This window comes from Tasmannia lanceolata, unplaced genomic scaffold (genome assembly GCF_043159265.1).
Source record: "Tasmannia lanceolata isolate RefF3 unplaced genomic scaffold, GAP_Taslan_0.1 ptg000026l, whole genome shotgun sequence".
NCBI classification, from domain to species: Eukaryota; Viridiplantae; Streptophyta; class Magnoliopsida; order Canellales; family Winteraceae; genus Tasmannia; species Tasmannia lanceolata.
In genome coordinates, this window is record NW_027518703.1 from 1,883,634 (window position 1) to 1,906,457 (window position 22,824).

Below are 22,824 nucleotides of genomic sequence, written 5' to 3' on the forward strand. Positions count from 1 at the left end.
CAAGTGTTTTTTGTATGCGTAAAGTGTCATTTCACCTGAAAAATAGATCCTATTTGGCCTCTATGAGATGTAGTTTTCACATGCTAGGCAGCCATGCATCTCTTCTATGTTGTGTGTTTGTAATTAGCATTCCCATTAAGTTTGAGTAGCAAGACAGGCAAAATCCAAATTAATTTGGAATGACATGAACCCAAGAGTCTAGAATTACTTCACATACTCAATCATGTACCAATAAGTTTATCTTTCTTCTTTAGCTTTCTTTCAACTTCTCTCATGTTTCTCTGCAGTTCAATACAGCCAGGAGAGAAACCAAAGTTGTCACTGCAGTTTAAGACAAAACCATGAGGAAAAACCAAAGTTGTGGGAACGGCAAAAAATCAAATGAATAAGAAATGGGAGAGCCCTAGTTTTGGGAATAAAAAATAGGGATCTTCCATGTAGAAGAACCAAAATATAAGAATTCGTTGCTTACAAGAGACCCTTAAAGAATTTAAATAGAAGATTAAAGAGATAAACATAGCAACAACTCTAATCCTAAATACATTTACAACTTCCTAATCTAGATCAATCAAAAAAAATAAAAATATTTGATTTGATTTTCCTTAATTTTTCTCATGCATACAACTATCTCAATACCCCTCTTGCAATCACGTGCCCCTTGTAAATGAATGTGCAATTGTATAAGAAACATGAGCCACTGATCTTAAGAAAGGTTGGTGAAGGTGTTTCTGCCCATCATGTTGCTTGGTACACAGATTTTATCCATGGCCAATGAGTGTACATGTGTTTCTTGTAGTGTCAACCTCATCCAACTTATTTAAATCACGTGCTCTTTCAAAGCTTGGGGTTGGATCCGCTGGAAAGAAATGAAAAGAAGATGATTAGTGGTCACAATATTTGATTTGATGTTGGGTTTTTTTTTAAGAGACAGATAAGTATATTAAAAGAGAGAAAAGATTACAGGTGCAAGTCAAAAGGGCAAAGATTGCCCAACATACAAAGAATATCGCAAGGCTCTTGATTTGGCTAATTGATCTACAAGATCATTGGCACTCCTAGGAATATGGATATCAAAACGAAATCTTTCATCATACATTGTAGAAATTTCATCCAAAAACCTAGTCCAAGGACCTACACTCTTACCTTGAGCCCATGCAATGACAGTATAGGAATCACCTTTCAGCTCCAACTTACCTTCCATCTGCTCCTTAAATATGCTCCATGCTGAGGTGAGTGGTCTGAATCGCAGTCTATGTGGAGTCGTTAAGCAAGAGTGAATAGCAATGGCGTCATCAGTTATGCGATTTGATGATGGGATACTAGGATTTTTTAGGAGCTAGATGCATTAAAATGATCTTAAGCCAGTAGGTAGATGAGGAAAATAGAGAGAACGGGAAGGGTGAGAGGTGCAAAATTTTCACGACCATGGCTAGCTCGATCACCAGATCTGAGCTAGTCATGGCTCATATACCATGTAGAAGAACCAAAATATAAAGGATTCTCATGATTACTCTATATTAATGAGAATCCTTGCTTATATGAGACCATTAAAGGGTTTAAATAGAAGATTAAAGAGATAAATATAGAAACAATTCTAATCCTATTCAAAAATCTCAAATATATCAAATAAGAATATTGGATTTTATTCTCCTTAGTTTTCTCCCTTTGGTCTTTATGAAATAGCCATGATAACCTTGTGTGAGGAAACCCAAATGACCCCCCTGAGAAATAGGGGTGCAACTTGGGTCAGGTCTGGTTGAGCTTTTGCTAAAGAATGAATTAGAATCAACCCCACCGGATTTTAAGGTAAAAGCTCAACCTGAATGCCCAAAAATCAATCTGAGTTGCACCCTTACTAAGAAAGTCTACGCTTTTTTAAAACTATCATAAATCCATATGACAACCCAAATCTTTGTGATGAATAAAACTCTGAGGAGCATAATTTCGGTCTTGAAAAAAAGATAACAGTGATGAAATAGCCATTATACCTTGAGAGAGATGCAATGAAAATGCAAATGCAAATGCAACATAGTATATGGAATGCAATATGCATGGCTCCTCATACGCCATCCATGGAGGCAATCGACATTCCGATGGACTCTGCAAATGGCATACAGGGAGCCAGGCATACATGTAAATCTATATTTCTATATCTATTAACAAACCTTACCAAACCAACCTATCCTTCTATCTCTCTCAACAGAGAACATTTTTGGAGTGGAAATGGAAATCAACAGCAGAAGATTACAGGAGGCTAAGGACGAAGAGGAGGAGTGGTGGAGCAGATTTATTCATCACAAAGTCATTCCAACTAAATTTAAACAATTTTTAATGCCCCCACATCCTTTTTCCTCACAAAACGAACCACCTCTTGCATTATAAAAAGAGGGAAAGATGAGAAAACTGCTCCACCACAACTGTTCCCACTTTGTCTCCTCTTTTATTTTCTTTTGGTGGTTGAAAAGGGTCTACTGAATAGGAGAAGGAAGGGTAGGGATTGGAGTTGCACTTAGCTGCATCTAAATATATAGGGAGGGATGTGCTCACAAAGCCCACACATTTTCTAAAGGCTTAAGGGTTTTGAATTCTCTTTTTCTTGAACTAAAAGCAAGCTGCTTTTCTCTTTCTGAAACATATTTGTCTGGAGTGTTTGGATGGCATGGATTCCTCATCCCTCTATGCATTTCAAAAGAAAGATGAACTTATTTTCTTTACTTCTCTCTCTGGCCCGCTCCTTTTATTCAAATATATTATATTGTGCATAAGGAAAAGAGTTAAAAGTAATAAAACAAAGCTATTAAAGTTGCTATCCTAGCAAGCCTCTTCCTTTCAATTTAAACAGTACCAGGGTTTTTAAACTAACATAACAAAGCTATTAAAGTTGATATCCTAGTAAGCTTCTTCCTTTCAATTTAAACAGTCCCCACTTCTGAAATTTTCATTTTTATGGACTAAAAAAGGAGAATGTATTTAAGATACTAACTTTGTTGAAAAATCCATTTGGATTTTATTGATTGAGGGATATTGTGGGGTGAGAAAAGGTTGGTGAGGTAGGAGAGTCAAATAGAATAATGGGTATGAGGGCTAATCTACCCTCAAATGTAAATAAGGTTTCTCTGCTTAAGGTTTGGCCAGTAGCTCAAATGGTCAAGGGCTCAAGGTTAGGCTTTACCTCAGCTTTGAGGTTGTAGCTTCAGTCCCAGGTTAGCTATAAAAAAATAAATCTTCTCTGCTCTTTTCTCAATAGAGGAAAACCTAGGGAGCTTGAAAATGGCAAATTTTTATCGTTTTGAGTTGGAGGGAACAAGTGTGGGAATCATGTTGTCAGAGACAAGGATGCCTTGGTGTTTGGAAGAGAGTCGTACCATAAGATTCCATTCCACATCATATCCAGGCTCTCTCTCTCTCTCTCTCTCTCTCTCTCACACACACACACACGCGCACACTCATATTTTAAACCCTTCTTTTGGACTTTGAGTCCAAAACTGATTATTGGACTCTTAACTCAACTTTGAGTCTAATGATTAGTTTTGGACAAAATCATTTCTCAAAATCCAAAACGAAGAGGGCCTAAGTTATTGTGAAGTTGATACATGTGGGTGAGTTTTCAAGAACCCTACCCTACCCAAGCCGGGTGGGTCGAGTTTTCAAGAACCCTACGCTACCCAAGAACCTATCCCGGGTTAGGTTTTTTATTGGAAAATCTGAGATTCATATGCCCAACCTTACATGAGATAGTGTCTTGGGTCGAGCTAGGTCGGTATAGGGTTTTTTTTAACTTGCACTCATTTAATTTTGACTGACAAGAATGATGTGCCATTAAGCAATAGTGCAAGCGAAGATTCAACTAATGGTTTCAAGTTTGGAAATTTCCTTTGAAAAGGCAACTAACCATTTTCACTTTGGAATTTGGAAGAACAAAAAGGAAGATTGAATAATGAAGAAATAGATCGAGGGGTGTCGGCCGTCAGGTGCATTGGGTAACAGAGAGTATTAGGGTTTTATCATTTAAGTTTTAATGAAGAAATAAGAAAAGTTTTTCCATGTTATGCAGCTCAGGTTGGGTTTTGGGCCTTTTTTCTTTAAACCCAAATCGACCTGAGATTAGATCAGATTTTTCAACATGAAAACCGACCCAACCCAAAACCCATGATGGCTAAACCAGACCCAAGGTGGTAATTTAGAGTCGGGTAAAACCTAAACCAAGTGGCAACCTTAATTTTTGTCTCTCTATCCCATTTTACAGTTTATGTGAGTCTCTAACAAGGTTTTAAATTTCAACCGAAATCCGAAATTTCGGGTTTCGGTCGATAACGAAACCGAAATCGATGATACCCAAAACGGTAGTTTATTTCGGGCGAAATTTTGAAATTTTGTTTATCCCGAATTCCGTTCAAAATTTAAGGGATTTCACCCAAAAATATGAATTTTTGATCATTATTTAATATTAATCAAAAATTTCAGAAATTTCGGTTGAAATAAATTAGGAGAGAAAATAGCCGTGGAATAGATTTCGTCCAATTTCGGCTGAAATTTCGGTTTCGGTGAGGTCCGAAACCGAAATTTGAAACCTTGGGCTCTAATGTGTTTTGTAGGGGACTAATATATGTGTCATGGATAGCTAAACTTCCATACGAGTGTGTTATCCAATTGTCTGATTAAAGACTAGCCCAGATAGGAAGTGGGCCCATCTCAGTTTATGAATTTATTCGAGTCCCTCTCTCTTGTGTATTTGAATAAGAATATTAGGCAGGAGCTTTAGCAGAGAGAAAGCTACAGGGCTGGGCAGGGTTTCAGCAACGATAAAAGCAAAAGTGAAGACCTGATATATCCTTGCTTTCGTTTTCTCCTTTGCCATTTTCCATGCAACACCTATGAGTGTCACGTGACACCACTTCAACCCTATCCTCCCTTCCGGTCACCGGGTGAAAAATATAGCCACGTGGCAGTCTTACATGGGCCTTATCGTTGGGAAACTTTTAGTCAAAAGGTAGGGTAAAATACCTGATGACAGTTACAACTGAATTTAGTAGGACCCACACATGAAACCAATGTTGTATTGAGTGTCTGGAAGGGGGACCCACACATGATGTCCGTGCGTACGTTCGAGTATTATTTCAAAAAGTAGCGTTGGCACACGTTCAAAGGTCCAAATCATTCATTTGGATTGCCCAACCCTATTTAGCTGTCTGTGGCTAGTGGTGTCGATGGATCCACTTGGGATCGGATCCACCAATGTACTAGTCATAACCTTGGTTTGAAATTTCGGTTTCTGCATAAATTTCGGATCTAGCTGAAACCGAAATCCAGTAAAGAGACATGAAATGTCGTTTTCTAGGACTGAAATTTCGTACGGAATAAAATTTTAATATTTTTTCCAAAGTTTTGACAAAATTGCCGAAATTTCCAAAGGTTTCAGCCGTTTCGGTTTCGGCACGTTTTGGTGTTGGTCTCGACCGAAATCTGAATTTCGGATTTCGATCAAAATTTCAAACCATGGTCATAACTACTTCAAATTTGTCATGGGTCGGATCAGATCCGGAGTGTTCTTTGGATCCTATTGACCGTGTTTCGGTCACCATTCATTTCAAATTGGATCATCAATTGAAGTGTCCTAGTAAGTCCTACTTACATTGTACACAATTAAAATTCTCAAAAGAGGGTGTGATGAGGCCAGAGCAATGTTAGAAGGGTTGTAACCCTGGGTGAAATCGCTATGCGCAATAGAATTAGAAATCGTATAAAACAAAAAAATTCTCCTCGATTTAGCCTGTTAACCTAGGGTCCTAGGGTCTAGATGATTGATTCAAATTAAAATATAAAACATAAAAATACCTTTGTGGTTGTCCGCAATAACAACTTCTGCTTGATCTACGCCTGAAATGCCCACAGACGATCCGATCATTGCGGACTTGCAAGTTGAACCGATAGATTCCTTCAAATTGCACGAGCGGAAAATCGAATAACTTTTATTCTGATGTACGTACTGATCATATCAGTACCCTAGATGGGAATATCAAATTTATTATATGGAGCTTTAATGGTATTTTCTTCTTAAAAACAAGAACTAGAAGAAGAAAACTAAAAGGAGAGAAGAGAGGAGAGTTTGGTGTTTTTCCTTTGGAATTGGGAAACAATTTCCAACGTGAATGTGGTGTCCAAACGTCCCTTTATGCTTCATATAAAGTGTGTTTGCTTCCTATTTAGTTTCCTATAGTTTCTCCTTAAAAGTAGCTAAAAGAGAAAATTAGTTTTCTTTTAAATTTCAGTTAGGAAACCAAATAATATAGGGAACCACGTATATTCTTATCTTCTTGTGGTTACTTGATTGATTTGCTCCCTTTTGTGGTTGTGGTGCGTTGGTATATATTTTCTCCATCTTGTAGTGCAAGATCTTGGATATTTCAATGTGTTCACCCGTGGTAGATTGGAGGGTGTATTTGGTAGTGGGTATTGACCGTTACAATTTTTTTTACGTGGTTGCCACAATGGGCTACTCCACGGACAAGGCAACACTTAATCAACTATTTATAACCAAAATAGTACAATGTTACCTCAACCGGTAAAATCCATCGATAAAACCCTTCTCCCCAACCTTCTATGTAGCCACAAAATAACCTCCTAGTCTCTACACCGAGTACATGGAAAAGCCCTCCTTCGAGGAGTAGTTGGAAAAACCTCCAACACAATGCTTGTGCTACAATAGACAAAATCCAATGGAGAAGAACAATGGAAGAAGAATGCACCTTGATAAACAATAAGAGGAGGAAAAACCCTTTTTTACTTCACAACAAAAAACATTCAAAGAGCCCAAGAGAAAATCCTCTTCTTGCCCTTAATTTCTCCTTAACCTTGAGTAGAAGAAACTTGATTTTGCTTCACCATAAAAGCCTTCCTAGAGCCCCCAAGAGAAAACCCCTCTTGCCTTGCCCTAGTTTTTCTCCTCAAGAAAAACCTTGCTTTTGCTTCAACACAAAAACACTCCTAGGCCCCCCAAGAGAAAACCACTCTTGCCTTGCCCTAGCCTGTTCCCTCTCCTCCCTACATTTTTCCTTCTTCGTCAAACCTCTTTTTCATATATTAACCATTTATATAGAGAGACAACACATCCCACTTAAAAGGGCCAAGTGGGACCCAGTCCAAGAATGAAATTGATCTGGTGATTTTGTATCACCAGCTCAATAATCATAAAGAGAGGACAAGGGTGACACGCTACTAGACATGCAATTTTTAGCCACGAGACATAAGAGGGAAATTCAATGATATATTGGCAACCAAACAAAGGATTTTGTTGATGTGACACCTAGATGTAGAGCAAAACCCCTGAGCCCTCCTAACTTTTGTGCAACCAAACACACCTGAAAGTTGCATTTAGAGCCACTAATATTGATATGCGTCTTTCATTCCATATTTGATAATGAAACTGCTCACTTTGTTTTAGACTTTTTCGATTCGATTTTGATTGGATCTTTGTGTATTGTGACCACAAAGATCCAATACACAAAACTTGTTTAAAACACGTTTTGAATGTACAAAACATGTGTTTTTTTTTTTTTTTGCCAACTTTCCAACATTACCTCCGTTATATTTTGTAAATGACAAAATTTTGAATTCAGTTTTTGGTGTTTCCGTTTTTTTGACAATGTTTTTTTAAACGTATTGTGTTAAACTCGAATTTTCCCGTCCTGAAAGAAAAAAAAAAAAAAAAAAAAACTCAAATTAAGTAGTCTAAAATAAAGTGAGTAGTGCCATTATCAAAATATGGTAGTGCCGATATCATTCCCAGTGTCTGGTCAATAGAAATGGATGAGCTACTGTTTGTCAAAGTCCCGCAGACCAATCCACTCATTTATATCTCTTTTTACGCTTTGAATATAGAAAAAGTGAAGGAGAACGAAAGCCATATGAAACGCAATGTCCATAGGCGTTCTCGCTCTACAGGGGTCTTTTAACGAACACTTGGCGGGTATTCCCTCCTTCGACTCCCTCCTCTCTTCTCATTCTCTATTTTCTTCTCTTTTTTGATTGGTTCGTGTTGTGTAGCACTTAGAAGGATTGGAGTAAAGGGAGTAGAGATAAGGAAGCCTGAACAGCTGCAGCATGTTATCGCTCTCATTATTCCAGGTGGAGAGAGCACCACCATGGCCAAGTTGGCTGAATGTCACAACCTGGTTGGATTTCTAATCCCCCCTTTTCTTCTTTCTCTCTTTCTTGATTTTGGGTTTCATAGTTTTTGTTTTGGTCTTCATATATCTGTTGATGAGTGTTATAAACATACCTTGGAGAAAACCCCATTGGAAAGGAGTAGGATTGAAGGAGAAAGATGGGTTCTTCTCTTTTGCCATTCTTCTTTTTTATGGGCATTCACTTTCTTTTTTTCTCTAGGGTTCCTTTCGTCTTTCTTCTCTCCTTAATGTTCTTCTTCCTTCTGATGTATGTGAGGGATTTTTCTTAATAGACCCATATGGAAAGAACAACACTTGATGTAGAAAGCCAAGAAATACCTTCTCAAGTAGGATCAAATACAAAGTGCAGCAAAACATCAAGAAACGATGTAAAGAAACACAATCACACAAGAAAATGCCAGATTTATGTGCTTCGGCAATGTGCCGATCTCCACGGGAGAAGAATTTTTCACTATTTCGGTTTCAGGGCTACAAAATCTTCTTCTTTGCCAAGAAAATACAAAGAAAATATGTCTTACCAAAACCCTCATATGTGGCTTATATATCAATGCCACTGCATAGAGAAAATTACCGAAATACCCTTTGGGGCAAAACCAAAACTCTACCTGCATGTGTGTCGCACACATTAGTCCGTCATGTCCTGTTTAATGCCATAATACAAGACATCTATACAACATTTGACAGTGGAAGATGGGTTCTTTTTCCATTTTTTCTTTCTTTCTTTTCCTTTTTCCCTGTTTGCAATTTTCGTCTGATATTACCTTTCTTTATTATGCATCTAATTCTTGCTTTAGATTAAGAGCTATTCTTTATGCGAATTCTATTATGTATTTTTTTTCTTGTAGTTAACTTTCTTATTTCTGTTCTTCCTCCTTTTTCTATTAGGAATCTCTTTTTTTTTTCGTGAATCTGTTGTGCTGGATGTGCCAGCGAATGGTAACGACTGGATGTGCCCGAACTGCCGCTATAAGAACTTTGGATCGCGCATCTCTTATAGGAAGTGTTCTGGGTCGAAGAGTAAAACTGTATTAGCCAAGGTTTGGAGGCCAAAGACTGACAATCTTCAGGGTGCAGAAATTCTAGTGGGTCATCCGGTGATTGATGTGCCGTTTGACTTGGTGGAGGAGAGAAAGACGACCCTTGAAAGCTCTCATTGGGGAACTGGAGAACAGTGCATGGCTCTTGGAAGAAGCCTGGGGTTGGGCCAAACAAGTCTGGGGCCTTCCTCAATTGCAAAAGCCTTTCTCGATCAGTTCAATGTCTATCATGTTTTGCTTTGAATCTGATTCTCAGGCCTCCTCTATTCTCAGGCGTGGTGGGGATGCTCTGGGAGGATACCTTATCATCCCTCCTGCCTTGGTTTCCTGTGTTTAATACTGGTGCTAGACATGTGACGATCATATTTTATGACATTCCCTTTCATGTGTGGTCTACGTCAACTGTAGAGGCCTTAGGTCAGAATTTGCGTCAGGTGCTTCAGACCCAATTATATGGCAACCATGACCATTGCTTGGCTTATGCCTCTGCCTTGGTCCTTTCACTGCCTCTGGAAATCTCTACCTTCATTTATCAGTTTTAGGGTAGATTCAAGTATTTATTCTGTGAGAGTTAAGGCGATAACTGAGGATAGTCTTAATAGCTTGGCCTTGTCGGTGGTGGGGGATTTAAGTGGTAAAGACAATTCTGTCTCTTTCGAGGGACCCGAAATCCAGGTCTCCGACAAGGCGTCGCCGGAGATGGCCGCTCCACCGGAAAAGGTTGGAGGTTCTTTTGCCAATCTGAAGGGAAATTTTGTTTGTGGCAGGGAGCCGTTGGCGAGGTCCTCTTTGATTTTTGAATCGCCTATTGTCGCACCTTTTGAACCTCCATGTATCAAGTCGTCGGGGGTGTCAGACAGTAGAAATGCATCAATGCGTGGAAAGGTGGGATGACGTGGAAAAGAAGTGACTCAGAAATCCTTAAATGCGGAACCACGTGGCGTGAGGGGGAAAGCTAATCGAAAAGATCTTGCTGGTAGCTTTTTGCTGAAGTCGTCGAAAGACAAAAGGGTGCTAAAAAATAAAAAATAGATTCTATAATGAGTATAAGCATAATAAAGACAAGTTGAGAAAATTGAGACTTAATGAGGACCAGGGAAAGGTAGTCTGTGTCAATCCATCTAGGGCATACAAGCGTTTACGTATTGGGAAGGGAGGTCCCTCGCGTAGAGGTGCTAAGTCTGAGGCACACTTATTAGCTACTAGAGGTGGGCTCTCCTTTTTTAAAAGAAGGATCCAAGGCCATTTCAGGAAAGAGGATAGTAGAAAGAGGAAGCTTGTATCTGAAGTGCAACATCTTCTTCAAAACTTTGATAGTCTTTCTACTTCAGCCATGTCGGGAGATGAGGGGAACCAGGATAGGAAAAGAAAGAGTGCTTAGGAATTTACCTTTGAAATTGAAGACTTAGAGCTACTAAAGGGGCTGGAATACGATGAGAAGCTGGCTAGAAAGGAATTTCCTACTCCAAGTGAAATTTCCCTAGGTATTCTGAAAAAGCAATGGAGGCTGCTTAAAATGGATGCTAGAAGCAATGAGGAGAACCTCTTCAAATTAACTGGCAAGAAGGATGTTAATGAAATGCACGTTCCCCTTTTCAAGCTCCCTCATTTCAGAGAAACTTTGGAAGAGGAAAGGTGCTTCCGTAGACGTCGCTGGGAGGAGGAAAAAGCGGCGGAGATTCGAAGGTTGGAACAGCTGAAGGCTGGTCTGATTGATGAGCCTAAAGTTTCTCGCGAGTCGCTGGGGCTGGAAGTTAGTCATCTAGTTTGGGAGTGTTTGGGCCCGGATGAGGATATCAAAGGCAAAAGAAAAATGGTGGAAGACTGTTCAGGGAAATCCGAGGATCAGGGGTACCTTCCGGAAGAACTTGATGATATGTTATCAATCGGGGACGTGTTTGGGATTGGATATGAAGAAGATGTGGGGGCCACGAAGGAGATGTTCCTGGATATGGCTGCAAGGGGTTTGGAAGAAAAGAAAGAGAAAGAGGGTGCAAAGAAGATTGGGAGGGGGATCCTGATAAGTAATGGGTTCTCTTCTCTAATATGTTTAGGTGTTTTAGTCTCTTCAGTTTAGTTTTCAGTTTTTGTCCCTGTTTAGCATAACTTGTAAGTTTTTGGGTGTCCGATCTTCTGGGGTACTAGGACAAATCTTGGTGTCGGGGAGACTATCTTAGGTGCTGGAGCACAGGTAGATTGCAATCCCTTGGGTACGGTTGTGATTTGTGTCTGATTGCTTGGCTGTGGAATTGCAAGGAAGGAAGGAGATGTTTGGATGGAGAGGAAGTTTCTTTTGGAATTGTTAGCCGCCGGTCTTTAAATTCGTAATCAATGATATTTTTGAATGAACATGGTTGTAATAGAAGTAGTTAATAATTTGTCTGCATCCAGTTGGACTACACTTTAACCAATTAAGGCTTGAGAGGCCATGGTCTTTCGCCTAGATTGGCTCTTCATCTTGATCTTCCTGCTCTGCTATCTAAAGTATTGGGAGGAGTGATTATCCCATATAATATCAGATTCCAGGTGTGCCGAGGAAAGTATTAGATCCGCAATAGCTTGAGAGACCGTGGTCTTTCGCTTGTCGAGGAAAATACTGCCTGTAAGCTATTCTACCCTGCAATTAGTAAAAAAATGGTCGGGGAAAGTTTGGAATGACCCTCAATAGGTTGGAATGATCGTAGCGCAAGACAGATGGTTGGGCATGGTCGGGGAAAGTCTCCTTTTGGATTTGTTGTAGTATAAGACCCGCCCATGGCATGGTGGAGGAAGAAAGGACCCAGATTTTTGTTGTTTTTGTTTAATCTTTCTGGCTCAGGGTATGCCCTGGCCTGCCTCATTCGATACTATGTAATGCTAGTTGGGACTCCTGGTCCCCAATGTACTTTTCATAGTATCAACGAAAATATGTCACTTTCAAAAAAAAAGATTGCAAGAAAAATCGGGTGATAGACTCATTTTCTAATACTTAATATGCTCTAATATTTTATATAAAAAGATGCCACCATGAATATAAAATATAAGAGCGCCAACTGTAGTTTTACCAAATTTATCTCTTGAAATTGGTGTTTGCTTATTCCATTAGAATTCACACACATGGGGAAATAACCAATGAGCTTTTGCACTTGCCATCTTTGATTTGCAGTTTCCTGCACTAAGAGACTTTGTTAAAACAGGGAAGCCTGTGTGGGGGACTTGTGCAGGGCTTATTTTCTTGGCAAACAAAGCAGTTGGCAAGTGAATATGTGATTCCTTTACAATGTTGTTTGTCTCGTAACCTTTTTATCATTTTTGTTTGAAGAAATAAATCTAAAATTTGCTTCTCAGGCCAAAAATCTGGAGGACAGGACCTTGTTGGGGGTCTAGATTGTACTGTCCATCGAAACTTCTTTGGAAGTCAGGTACTTTTATGAAGTTTGATTCTTCATATTTGTTATATTTATTGACCAAATTTTTTTTTTTATTTATTTTTCTTTTGAGAGGGGGGGGGGGGGGGGGTTGGTAATGGTGGTTGACCGAGCTTGCCAGTTTTGCAGCTTCAAAGCTTTGAAACAGAGCTTTCAGTGCCTGAACTTGTCGCAAAGGAAGGCGGCCCTGCAACTTTTCGCTGCGTGTTTATTCGTGCGCCTGCAATTTTGAAAGCAGGACCTGATGTTGAAGTCCTAGCAGATTATCCTGTTCCGCTAGAAAAATTAATTTGTTCAAAATCTGTTGATGAAAGTCAGGAGGTTTGTTACCCTCTCTTCTTTTTCAAATTCTATTCCCAAACCCATCTTCTCATCGCACTATGAATTCACTCGGGGCTCAACTGCCCATATGGTACTTTCCTCATCCTCTAGATCAGGGAAGACCTCTTAACCATGGTTTTAAATTTCGGCCGAAACGAATATTTAGGTTTCGGCTGCAGCCGAAACAAAATTTACATGAAGTCGTTTCTTTACAAGATTTCGGCGGTGAAATTTCACCGAAATTCCAAAATTTTGCCGAAATGTCACCGAAATTTCGTTTTTAGCCTTTTTTACAAAGTTCACCGAAATGATATAATTCCCACCGAAATTTATGAAATATTCACCGAAATAGCCAAAATTTCTACTGAAATTGCCGAAATTTACACCAAAATTTAAGCATTTCGGTCGAAATTAAAAAAAAAAAACGAAACAAAATCATAGTCATTTTTTACATGATTTCGGCCGAAATTTCAGTCCGAAACCGAAACCAACACCGAAACCGAAATTTAAAATCTTGCTCATAACACATGTAACAGCCTATGAAAACTGTTGCCACTCTAAGTGACACTAACTAATCCTCATCCCCATTTGCTAATAACACTCTCAAACTTCTGCTTCTCAGTCCCTGACCCTAACTAAATTAAGAAGGTTAAGGAATGCATGGCAAAAAGGCCGACCTCCTTGCTTGACATCTATGCAAAATTGTTCCCCCTTCCTAACTTATACCTCACTCCCAATAAGAGCTTATTCTTAATTTGAGAGACCAAACCTCCATGCATCTGAGCGTTTACTCCGACCTAACTCTCTCTACATTCCCACCTTCCCCAACCCTCTCTATATTTTTCAGCTAGTACCTTACTCTACAAATCCTTTATTTCCTCCCCAAATCTCCGTAGTCACTTCACTTCCCCATGAGGCTATAATGTGTGGATAAGGATTCACATGTCGAGTGTCAACACGGACACAAGGTGACTGACTCGGCAATCCCTAAAAATATAGAAATGGGGACACACCTGTATACATACATATAAAATTACTGATTATTGATTATAATTTGTAACAAGATAAATGTAGTATCATTTAACAAACTAAAAAATCATAGGATTGAGCAACTTCAAGTCTAAAACAAACAAGACATAATCCGATAATTGTGCATTCATCAATCCATGCTATAATTGTCAGTAAGCCACTAACCTTTATGATATATATTTGGATCTCATGTAGATATACGATCAAGTAGCTTAGATACAATAGATTAGGACTTGGTAGTATAATGTTCATCAGAAGTCAATGTTTTGCTGTAAAATTTCAATTGTCAGTCATAAAAAAATGTGTTGACACACCGACATTAATTTGATACTTATAGTAGTATGACATTAATTTGATACTTATAGTAGTCTGACATTGATTTGATACTTATAAAAGTATGTTTACACTTGTCGAAAGGGGTGTCAACACGAGTGTAACCTATAGATTCAAAGTGTCTGGTAAATCATATGATGCGGCTGGTTAAGAGTTGGGGTTTTCACATTCTTTAGAGTTGGAGGTGTTACTTCATTTCTTTATTTCCAGTATGTAACTCTATTGGTTATTCGGAATTATCAAGTAAATATTCTTCCCCTAATATTATTCTATCCCCAATCGATCAGGACAAATCTCCCAAAAAAGACCAAGAGGGAGCAAACATATGATGATCCTTAGTCAATTGTCTTTGACCATGATTTAATCAGTTGATTGGGAAATGCTTGGATGCTTTTCCCATTGGCTTTCTTGGAAATGAAGGGCACAATATCAAACTTTTCAGACAAGGACGTCGAGCCTCTAAACTCTATGGTTGTCAAAGAATGTAGGTCTAATCCGACTATCGTGATTCCTAAAAATAGCCCTAGTGAAAAATCTATTATTAATGTGGTTGAGAGATTTTTGAAGACTCCGAAAAAAGACCAAGGGAACTGGTAAATTTACTGTCTTCCGTCAATTATGAGTCTAGGCTCAAGTCCGAATCCAATCCTTCCGGGGGAGGGGTTTTCTCGGATCCCCAGGTAGCCAATGAATACCATTTCATGGATTGTTAAGAGGCCTAAGGAGCCTTGATAGAAAAGTGGATACTATGGATTCAAGTAGGTACGTCAAACATGATACCATCTTATTAATGATAATTAAAGTTGAGTCTGTCACTATTGAATCCCTCAAACCCATGTGGATTAATGCCAAGGCAGCAGCAATTCAACCCAGTGGCCTGTTTTGGGGTATTTGAATCCTATGGACCCTCATTCGTTGACTGATTGTTAGTTATATCATTGCAGATCTTGTCTTTGCTAGTTGACCCATTATTCATTCTCATGGCTATTGTTAATGGGCATTTACCTAAACCCAAACTCTCTCCTCATTTTGTTTTGCTTAAAAACTCCCAGCTCAATAGATGCTTTATTTTCTTCACTTCTTCCTAATCTTTCCAAAGAAATTCTCTTTAGAGTCTCTCAATCTTTGGCAACTTTACAGCCAAATATCCCAACAAGATTATTGAGGCTTTTAATGAAAATTGGAGGTGAGATACTGTCATACTGAGACCCCTTTGGCTTCCCCTTCATAGAAAAGCTCCCTAAATTAACTCTCTTTTGCGTACTCACAAGATTATTGAGGGGTTTCCCAATGTTTTACCCTTACTCTTACTCTTAAAATAGGAAAGGTGGGGTTAGGAAGGGAGTAGAGAAGGGGCTTTTCCCTTGCTTTATTGATAGGACAATTGATTGGTAACTAAGTACGGGACGAGCGGAAGAGCATGTGGCTTACTAGCGCAATCAATAAGGGCCTTTCATTTGACTTTTATCGTGTTAATAGAAGATGCAACTTTCTTTATGAGGAGGCAGCCTTTCTCCCGAAGCTATGGAGACTACCTAGGCTATTTTCCGAGTTGCTTAGAGAGAGCTGTCTCACAGCCAACAATCATGAATAAGGTGATAGAGGATCTCATTGCAAGAGAAAAAAACTCATTGGCTTGCCATTCACCAAAATTGAGAAATATGGATGCGAAATACATTCATGGATCAAGCCTCTACATCTCTTTCCAAAACCCATCCTTCCTAGAAGATAAAGCACAGAACCTGAATCTACATATTTGTACACCTCCATGTATTGCAAATTAGACCACTTTCTCCCCTTTTCTCCTAGGAGTCTAAAAACTCATTACCCCCTTCGCAGTCCTCATTCGACTCGGAGTGTTTGAACACTAATTCTAGGAAGAAATTATTATCTCCCTTTACTGGTTCAATGATCTGTTTAAGGCCTCTCTACAACATGTTGGCCAATATTTTATTGTTTTTCAAATGGATCAAATGCCATTCTTAATCATCTTTTTGAAAATTCAGAGGTATTTTTCATGGATTAATAGGGCAATTGATTGGTATTTAAATGCAGGATGAGAGGAAGAGCGTATAGCTGACAAGCGCAACCAATAAGGGCCTTTCATTTGACCTTTATTGTGTTCAGAGAAGACCATCCTAGTCATTGCAACTTTCTTTATGAGGAACCCCCCGAAGCTATGGACTACCCAGGCTATTTTTCTGAGTTGCTTGTAGAGAGTTGTCTCATGTCCAACGATCGTGAATAAGTCGATAGAGGATCTCCTTGCCAGAGGCCCCCGAGCTCAAGAGAGAAAACCCACTGACTTGCCATTCACCAATATCGAGAAAGATGGATGATAAATACATTCATGGATTAAGCCTCTCCATCTCTTTCCAAAACCCGTCCGTCCTAGAAACTCATTAGGAATGCGAACTCCATCCAAAATTTGGCGTCTATCCATGAAGGCACCCGGAAACAATGGGATAATTCTCCGCACAACTTTCATCATTCCAAAGATAGGGTCTTTGACATGATCTTGTACAAGCTCCCAACTAATAGTTTTGGCCTAAAGTCTCTAATTTCATGTTCCTTCTTTTTACGCTTTCTATTATTTTATGAATACAAGTCAACTCAACTAAGCCTTTGTCCCAAACTAGTTGGGGTCGGCTAAGGGATCCTTTAGAAAATTTTCATGAAGAAGGTGAAAGGATCTACCCGGCTCAAATTGAAAAAGTCTGATCCTGACCTATTATTTTATGAATCATTTTACTTTATTTCAACTTGTTCTGAATGCAAATGATACACCATAATGCATCAATTTTGGTAAACCACATGTAATTTAGAGGATGGGGAAATCTTCGAGCTCTAATTCACTTTAAATGTTTTTTCATTTCTTGATCTGCTCCAAAAGAGCACACATACTGACATTCCACATTCAACATGAGCTTTGGGACTACAGTTGGAGAAAGGCATCAAGGTCACTAGCATTAGCTACTTATGGTAATAGTATATCCAAATTAGTGGAAAAGATAGCTTGCGACTTGTAATTTAGTAACTGAGCACACGGAACTTGGTTTTGAAAACTTGAGAAGGAAATGGCCTCTAGACACTGTTTAACATCTCCCTAAGTGAGTCATCAACTGGCCCGAGTCGACTAGGTGTTTAAGTTCTCGACTGAGTCCAAGTTTTGTCACACCGAGTCAATCAGAATCACCTTTGACTTGCCCCAGTTAATGAAACATTGGCTGCATCTATCGATTACTCACCTGAGTGTTTAGTCCTCGTTCAGCTCTGAGTGTTTAATCACTAATTCTAGGAAGAGATTATACTTCCCTTGTTCAATGATTTGTTTGAGGTTACAAAAAAAAAAATGATTTGTTTGAGGCCTCTCTACAACTAGTGTTTGAAAACGAGGACTCGGCACAACACGGTCAAGTACTCGGTTGTCGAGGCTGAGTACAAGGTTGACACGGTCATAATTCAAGAGAGTCAAAGGAGTTTTTATTGACTCTATAGGGCAAAATGTGGAACGTGGATGCAGCGCAATGCGGAAAAGGGAGTCGACTCGGGGGAGTCTGCACAGATGCAAGGGAGTTTTAAAACTGTCTACAACATGTTGGCCAATGTTTTATTGTGTTTTGAATGGATCAAAGGTCATTCATATGCATCTTTTGGAAGTTCAGAGGCATTTTTCGTGGATTCTCTGTTATATTCAGATTAGCCATTATTTCATTTTGGAACCAAATTGATATTATTGCACTTTAGGGTAATCTATGTTACCTGGATATTGATGTAGGTGTTGGACGCTGAGTATTTGTTATGTGGATTCTAAAGTTGTAATGTCTTAGGATATGAATATGAGTCGACAATGATCCGACATGTGAGTGAGGGATACAGTACAAGTAATAATTATTTAAGAAAATGTTAAAATAGTTTAAACCAAACATGGTTTGAATTTTGAAAAGCAAACATGCATCTCTCTCTCTCTCTCTCTCTCGTGTAACAAACTAACAACCTCCTTCCCTAGAGACCTTTCTCTCTATCTTGGGATCTGCATTTCTCATATGATGAGGAATATGAAACGAATAAAGAAGCATTTACAAAGTAGGATTCTTAGGATTCTCTCTCTTTATGATGCGAAATATAACAAGAATAAAGAAGGGTTATGATCCAATGGTTATCTTTTTTTTTAATCACATATAGAAGACCAGACACGTAAACAATATCAGTAAAAAAAGAAGAAGCTAAAAATGAGGATACAGGTCAGCCATGCCCAACATGTATCCCACGCCCTTATCATTATTGTATCCTGTTGAGTTGGGTACTCCACACATTTTAAAGTATCCTGGTTTCATAGAGGGTAATTTTAAGGCTTCTATGAATTGTTCAAAAAGTTAAACGGGGAAAATAATTATAGTAATTAGTAAAATAACCATATATTGTGCAAAATAGCGTATAAATAACAGTATCCCTAATTTTCGAAGATTTTTAAGGAAGCTTAGCTGTGTATGGAAGATTTTGGTGCAATAACTAACAAATTTCCCCTAGCTGAAACTGAAAATTTAGATTTTCCATGACATTAACAGAATATCCCATCAGCAATAACTTTAATCAGCCTTTCTCATTTTGTCCTAAATTTTCACAAGGATGTTTCAGCCGGGTAACTTCTTTAGTGCAGTGCACTAGAGCTTTATTTTATGTGCTTCAACCTTTCTCTGTTACAGGAGAAACTTAGGTCTGAAGAAAAAGTGATCATCGCCGTAAAGCAAGGGAACTTGCTTGCAACTGCTTTCCACCCTGAATTGACTGCAGACACTCGATGGTAATTACTCACTTATCAAGCACCTCATGATGATAGCATACACTCTATGTAACAAAGGGGAATCCATTTTCTTAAATTGCGCTGTGAGCTATTTACGTACATGCTTATTAGGATAAAATCTCAAACTAAGTTTTTTAATTGTTCTTGTCTGCTAGTTATTTGTATTTACATAATTTGAGTTTGTTTTTAGGTATTTGAAAAAGATTTATGTACTTGCATACTTATCATTTGCAAGTATTTTGGTTCATTGGTGGAACCATGATATTTTTCCATGTCTGTTATCTTATATCATAATATTGAAAGGGGCAGTGATAAATCGCCCCCCATATATCTTAAATCGACCCCTTTTTAACGGAAAACATTAGGGCATTGAATAAAGTTGCCACCTGCCGTTAAACACCGTACAAGTTTACAACTCACACGCCCTAACATTTTCCGTTGAAAGGGGTCGATTTAAGATATATGGGGGTCGATTTGTCACTTCCCTATTGAAATATATAACATTATACGGACATCTGGTCATAAACACACAGCATAGAATATTGTATCTGGATTCATAGGATTTTAGTAAAACTAGGTAAATAAATTTTTTTTTTTGAAAAGATGACAAGATTTTATTAATGCAAACACAGGCAGTACATGGGGACAAGGCATCCCCCAAATACATCAAAGACCTTTAACAAGGTCGGAAAAAGTTACTGGTCCAATTGACCATGAGTCACAATAAAGATTGATTCCCGGTCCACGCCCTCCCACGCAAGGGTGTCAACCCAGTCATTTGCCGTTCGATGCCTACCGTTCGATGCCTATGATGTAGGGTCGGGTGAATGACAGAAATCAAATCCCTGATCTTGTCAATTTTGCTTGCGAGTCCAGGGGCCACCAATTTTGTTAGTGGCCCATGCAATTGCATTGGATGAATCCCCTTCGACAATTACGTGTTCAGTCTTGTGCTTCACGTACCATTGTAGTCCGAACAGAAGGGCCGATACCTACGCTTCATTGGCGTCACATATCCCAGCCGGTCCGGAGAAGGACATGAGTATACTACCCCATTGGTCACGTAAAACGCCACCAATTCCCGCTTTCCCTGGATTACCACGAGAACTCCATCGAATTTAAATTTTAGCCAGTCCTCAGGTGGTGGGTACCATCAAGGAGATACAGCATTTTTAGGTTTCCTTTCCCCCGCAACTTTAGACCAATGCCGTAGAATTTCACCAACGGGATACTAGATTCCGCTCTTCGATTTGGCCCATTTGATGGTCGATAGCTTTATATCAAGCACTAAGTTCTCAGGACACCGTTCTTTCCCAGCAAAAATCCGGTTATTTCGTTCCATCCAAATGTGCCATACCACCGCATTTGGTATAGAAGTCCACATGGCCTCACCTGCGCAACCAATTGAAAGCCCCATTCCAATGCAGAATTAAGCTCCGAACACTCCTTGGTATAACCCATGAGAAACCAAACACTTTCAAGATCGCCATCCACACCTGGGAGGAAAACGAGCAATGCAGAAACAGATGATTTAGAGACTCCCCGGATTTTTTGCATAACACACACCGATTGGCCAAACAGAGTCCTCTTCTTATTAATCTGTCGCAGGTATTTATTCCTCCGAGTACAAGAGTCCATGTAAAGGCCAAAACTCGAGGAGGAGCTACCGATTTCCAAACTTTAGCATAACGGGAAGGATTACCACTGTCATCATTGAGTTTCCGAAAGATGTACTGTGTCTACTTCTTTTTCTTTCTGATAGCTGAGCTGAGATTGTGCCCTTGACCTCAAGGTTGCTGCCCAGTATCATCCCAATTGAGCAGATGGAATCATGAGAAGTCCTTGTTACAGAGATTTTTGTTTTGAAAGATAAGCTTATTACATAAGTGTGTGAACTATATTGTATGCTTACCTTATTACAGAAATGTGTGAACTATATTGTATAATTTGTATAATAGCACCAGTAATGGTCCGGATCAATTCATTTGCTCCATATGCTGGTCTGAATGTGCTGTGATTGTTTCAGTCGTAACACACAAGTTCTGGAATGGTTCTTCTGGACTGTTCATTTGGTGGGCCCAACATGGATGGATCATTATGCAAAAATCATTCTGACTGGATGATCCTAACCATTAGATATGTGTTATGAAAAAAAGGCATCCACTCTCGATTGTTTCTAATATATCTTTGATACTACCAGTCCACTGTATGAACATCTTGGCATATCAAGTTTGCCTTGGCTGACATCTAATTATGTGTTTTAAGTTTCTCAGTAGTGTATTTGAAGCTTTCTTGAATTCTGTCCTGTGTTTTTCTCAACTTTTAAGATTTGCTTGTGCAGGCACAGTTTCTTCTTGAAAATGGTGGGTGAGGCTGGAGATCAGAAGTTGAATTGCATCTCTACTACAGAGGGAGATCTAAGTGACCATCAAACACCTAATGATCTCCCAATATTTCAATAGAAAGGAGAAAGATGATACATATCTGCATCCATGTTTAATTTTATATTTTCACCATTTCTTAAAAATGATGTCTCTTTAATTTTGTTCATACCCTTCCATACCCTTCCAACATCAGCAGGCTATTATACACAATAGTGAAGCAAAGCTTTTGCTTTCCCCCCTTCCATTCTGTTGAAATATTTTTATTTTCAAGGCATTGTTTATATTTGTCAAAATGCTTGCAGTAAATGCATCGTTATTAATACCGCCATGCTGGAGCAATATTGTTGATTTTTTTTTTTTTGAATCGGTAATATTGCTGAAAAGATGAATGATCCGCAAGGGTGAAAATGCCAGAATCTGTTTCCGCCCCAAGAGGTGGTATTCTGATTCAGTCCCAGAAGGGAATTTTTATTAGAATTTTTTTGAATTAAATTCTAGAATCTGTTTCCTGCCTCACGTGGTCCTATTCTGATTTTGCCTTGGTTGGAATGGAATTTTTATTTTATTTTCTTCTCATTCAGTAAGGGAGTCTCGGAATAGGAATTGGCATATAATGTCAATTCCAATTCCTGATTCTGGCTATCCAAACGCAGCCAAAGAGAAGTTCAAAAGTCTAAGGAGCTATTTATTCGGTAGAAATGCTATAAATAGCTATTCTTCAACCAGTCTCATTTTCTGACTTTGGCTGAACACCATTCTCTCAATTTTTTTCCACACAAAGAAGTACAAAAGTGCTGCAGAGAATGGTTAAAAAACACGCCTAGAAGAACCTTGATCACCCTTAAACAATCTAATCCAGAAAATGCATTTTTTATATGGGGTTTGCAGGTAGGTGTGCATGCATTTTTTTAATTAAAATGCAATGGGCCTACCTGTCAAAGATTCAAGGTTTCAAACCATTCATTTTGAATGGCCTCAACATAAATAGGCCATCTCCCGAAAATCATTTCCATTGAATGATCCTAATTCTTCTATCATTGGAGGTTTTTATAATTTGCCGCATCCATCTACAGATCGGAGGGTTAGGATCATCCTATGGAGATTATTATTAGGGCACATCTAGACGTGGCAAAAATTGACCCCGGGCCCGTGGGTCCAACCAGTCCGCCAGTAATTTACAGGTCTAGGTCATTAAATTATTGACCCATTGAAATTTGACTGGCACATACGGGTCCCATCAAAACTGGGCCGGGCTGGGTGAATCTGCAGGTGCTAGTAAAAACCCAAATGATCGAGATTTTATACGGTGAAAGCCCTAATAGT

The 22,824-nt window shown here is 39.0% G+C and overlaps 1 protein-coding gene across 3 annotated transcripts; it reads left to right on the top strand.

The window, feature by feature from the left end:
- Positions 1-7,829: 7,829 nt before the first annotated feature.
- PDX2 (pyridoxine biosynthesis 2) lies at positions 7,830-21,827 on the top strand. 3 transcript variants are annotated; one of them, XM_077369247.1, is made up of 7 exons: positions 7,830-7,966; positions 8,044-8,171; positions 12,369-12,460; positions 12,551-12,624; positions 12,752-12,951; positions 19,020-19,117; positions 21,459-21,827. In XM_077369247.1, exons 1-7 carry the CDS (start codon positions 7,915-7,917, stop codon positions 21,577-21,579), a joined length of 765 nt encoding a protein of 254 aa, XP_077225362.1. In that variant the 5' UTR covers positions 7,830-7,914; the 3' UTR covers positions 21,580-21,827. The 3 variants fall into 3 exon arrangements, with proteins under 3 accessions (XP_077225362.1, XP_077225363.1, XP_077225364.1); XM_077369248.1 differs by having other exon boundaries at positions 12,369-12,456; positions 12,760-12,951; XM_077369249.1 differs by having other exon boundaries at positions 12,400-12,460; positions 12,760-12,951.
- Positions 21,828-22,824: the final 997 nt, after the last annotated feature.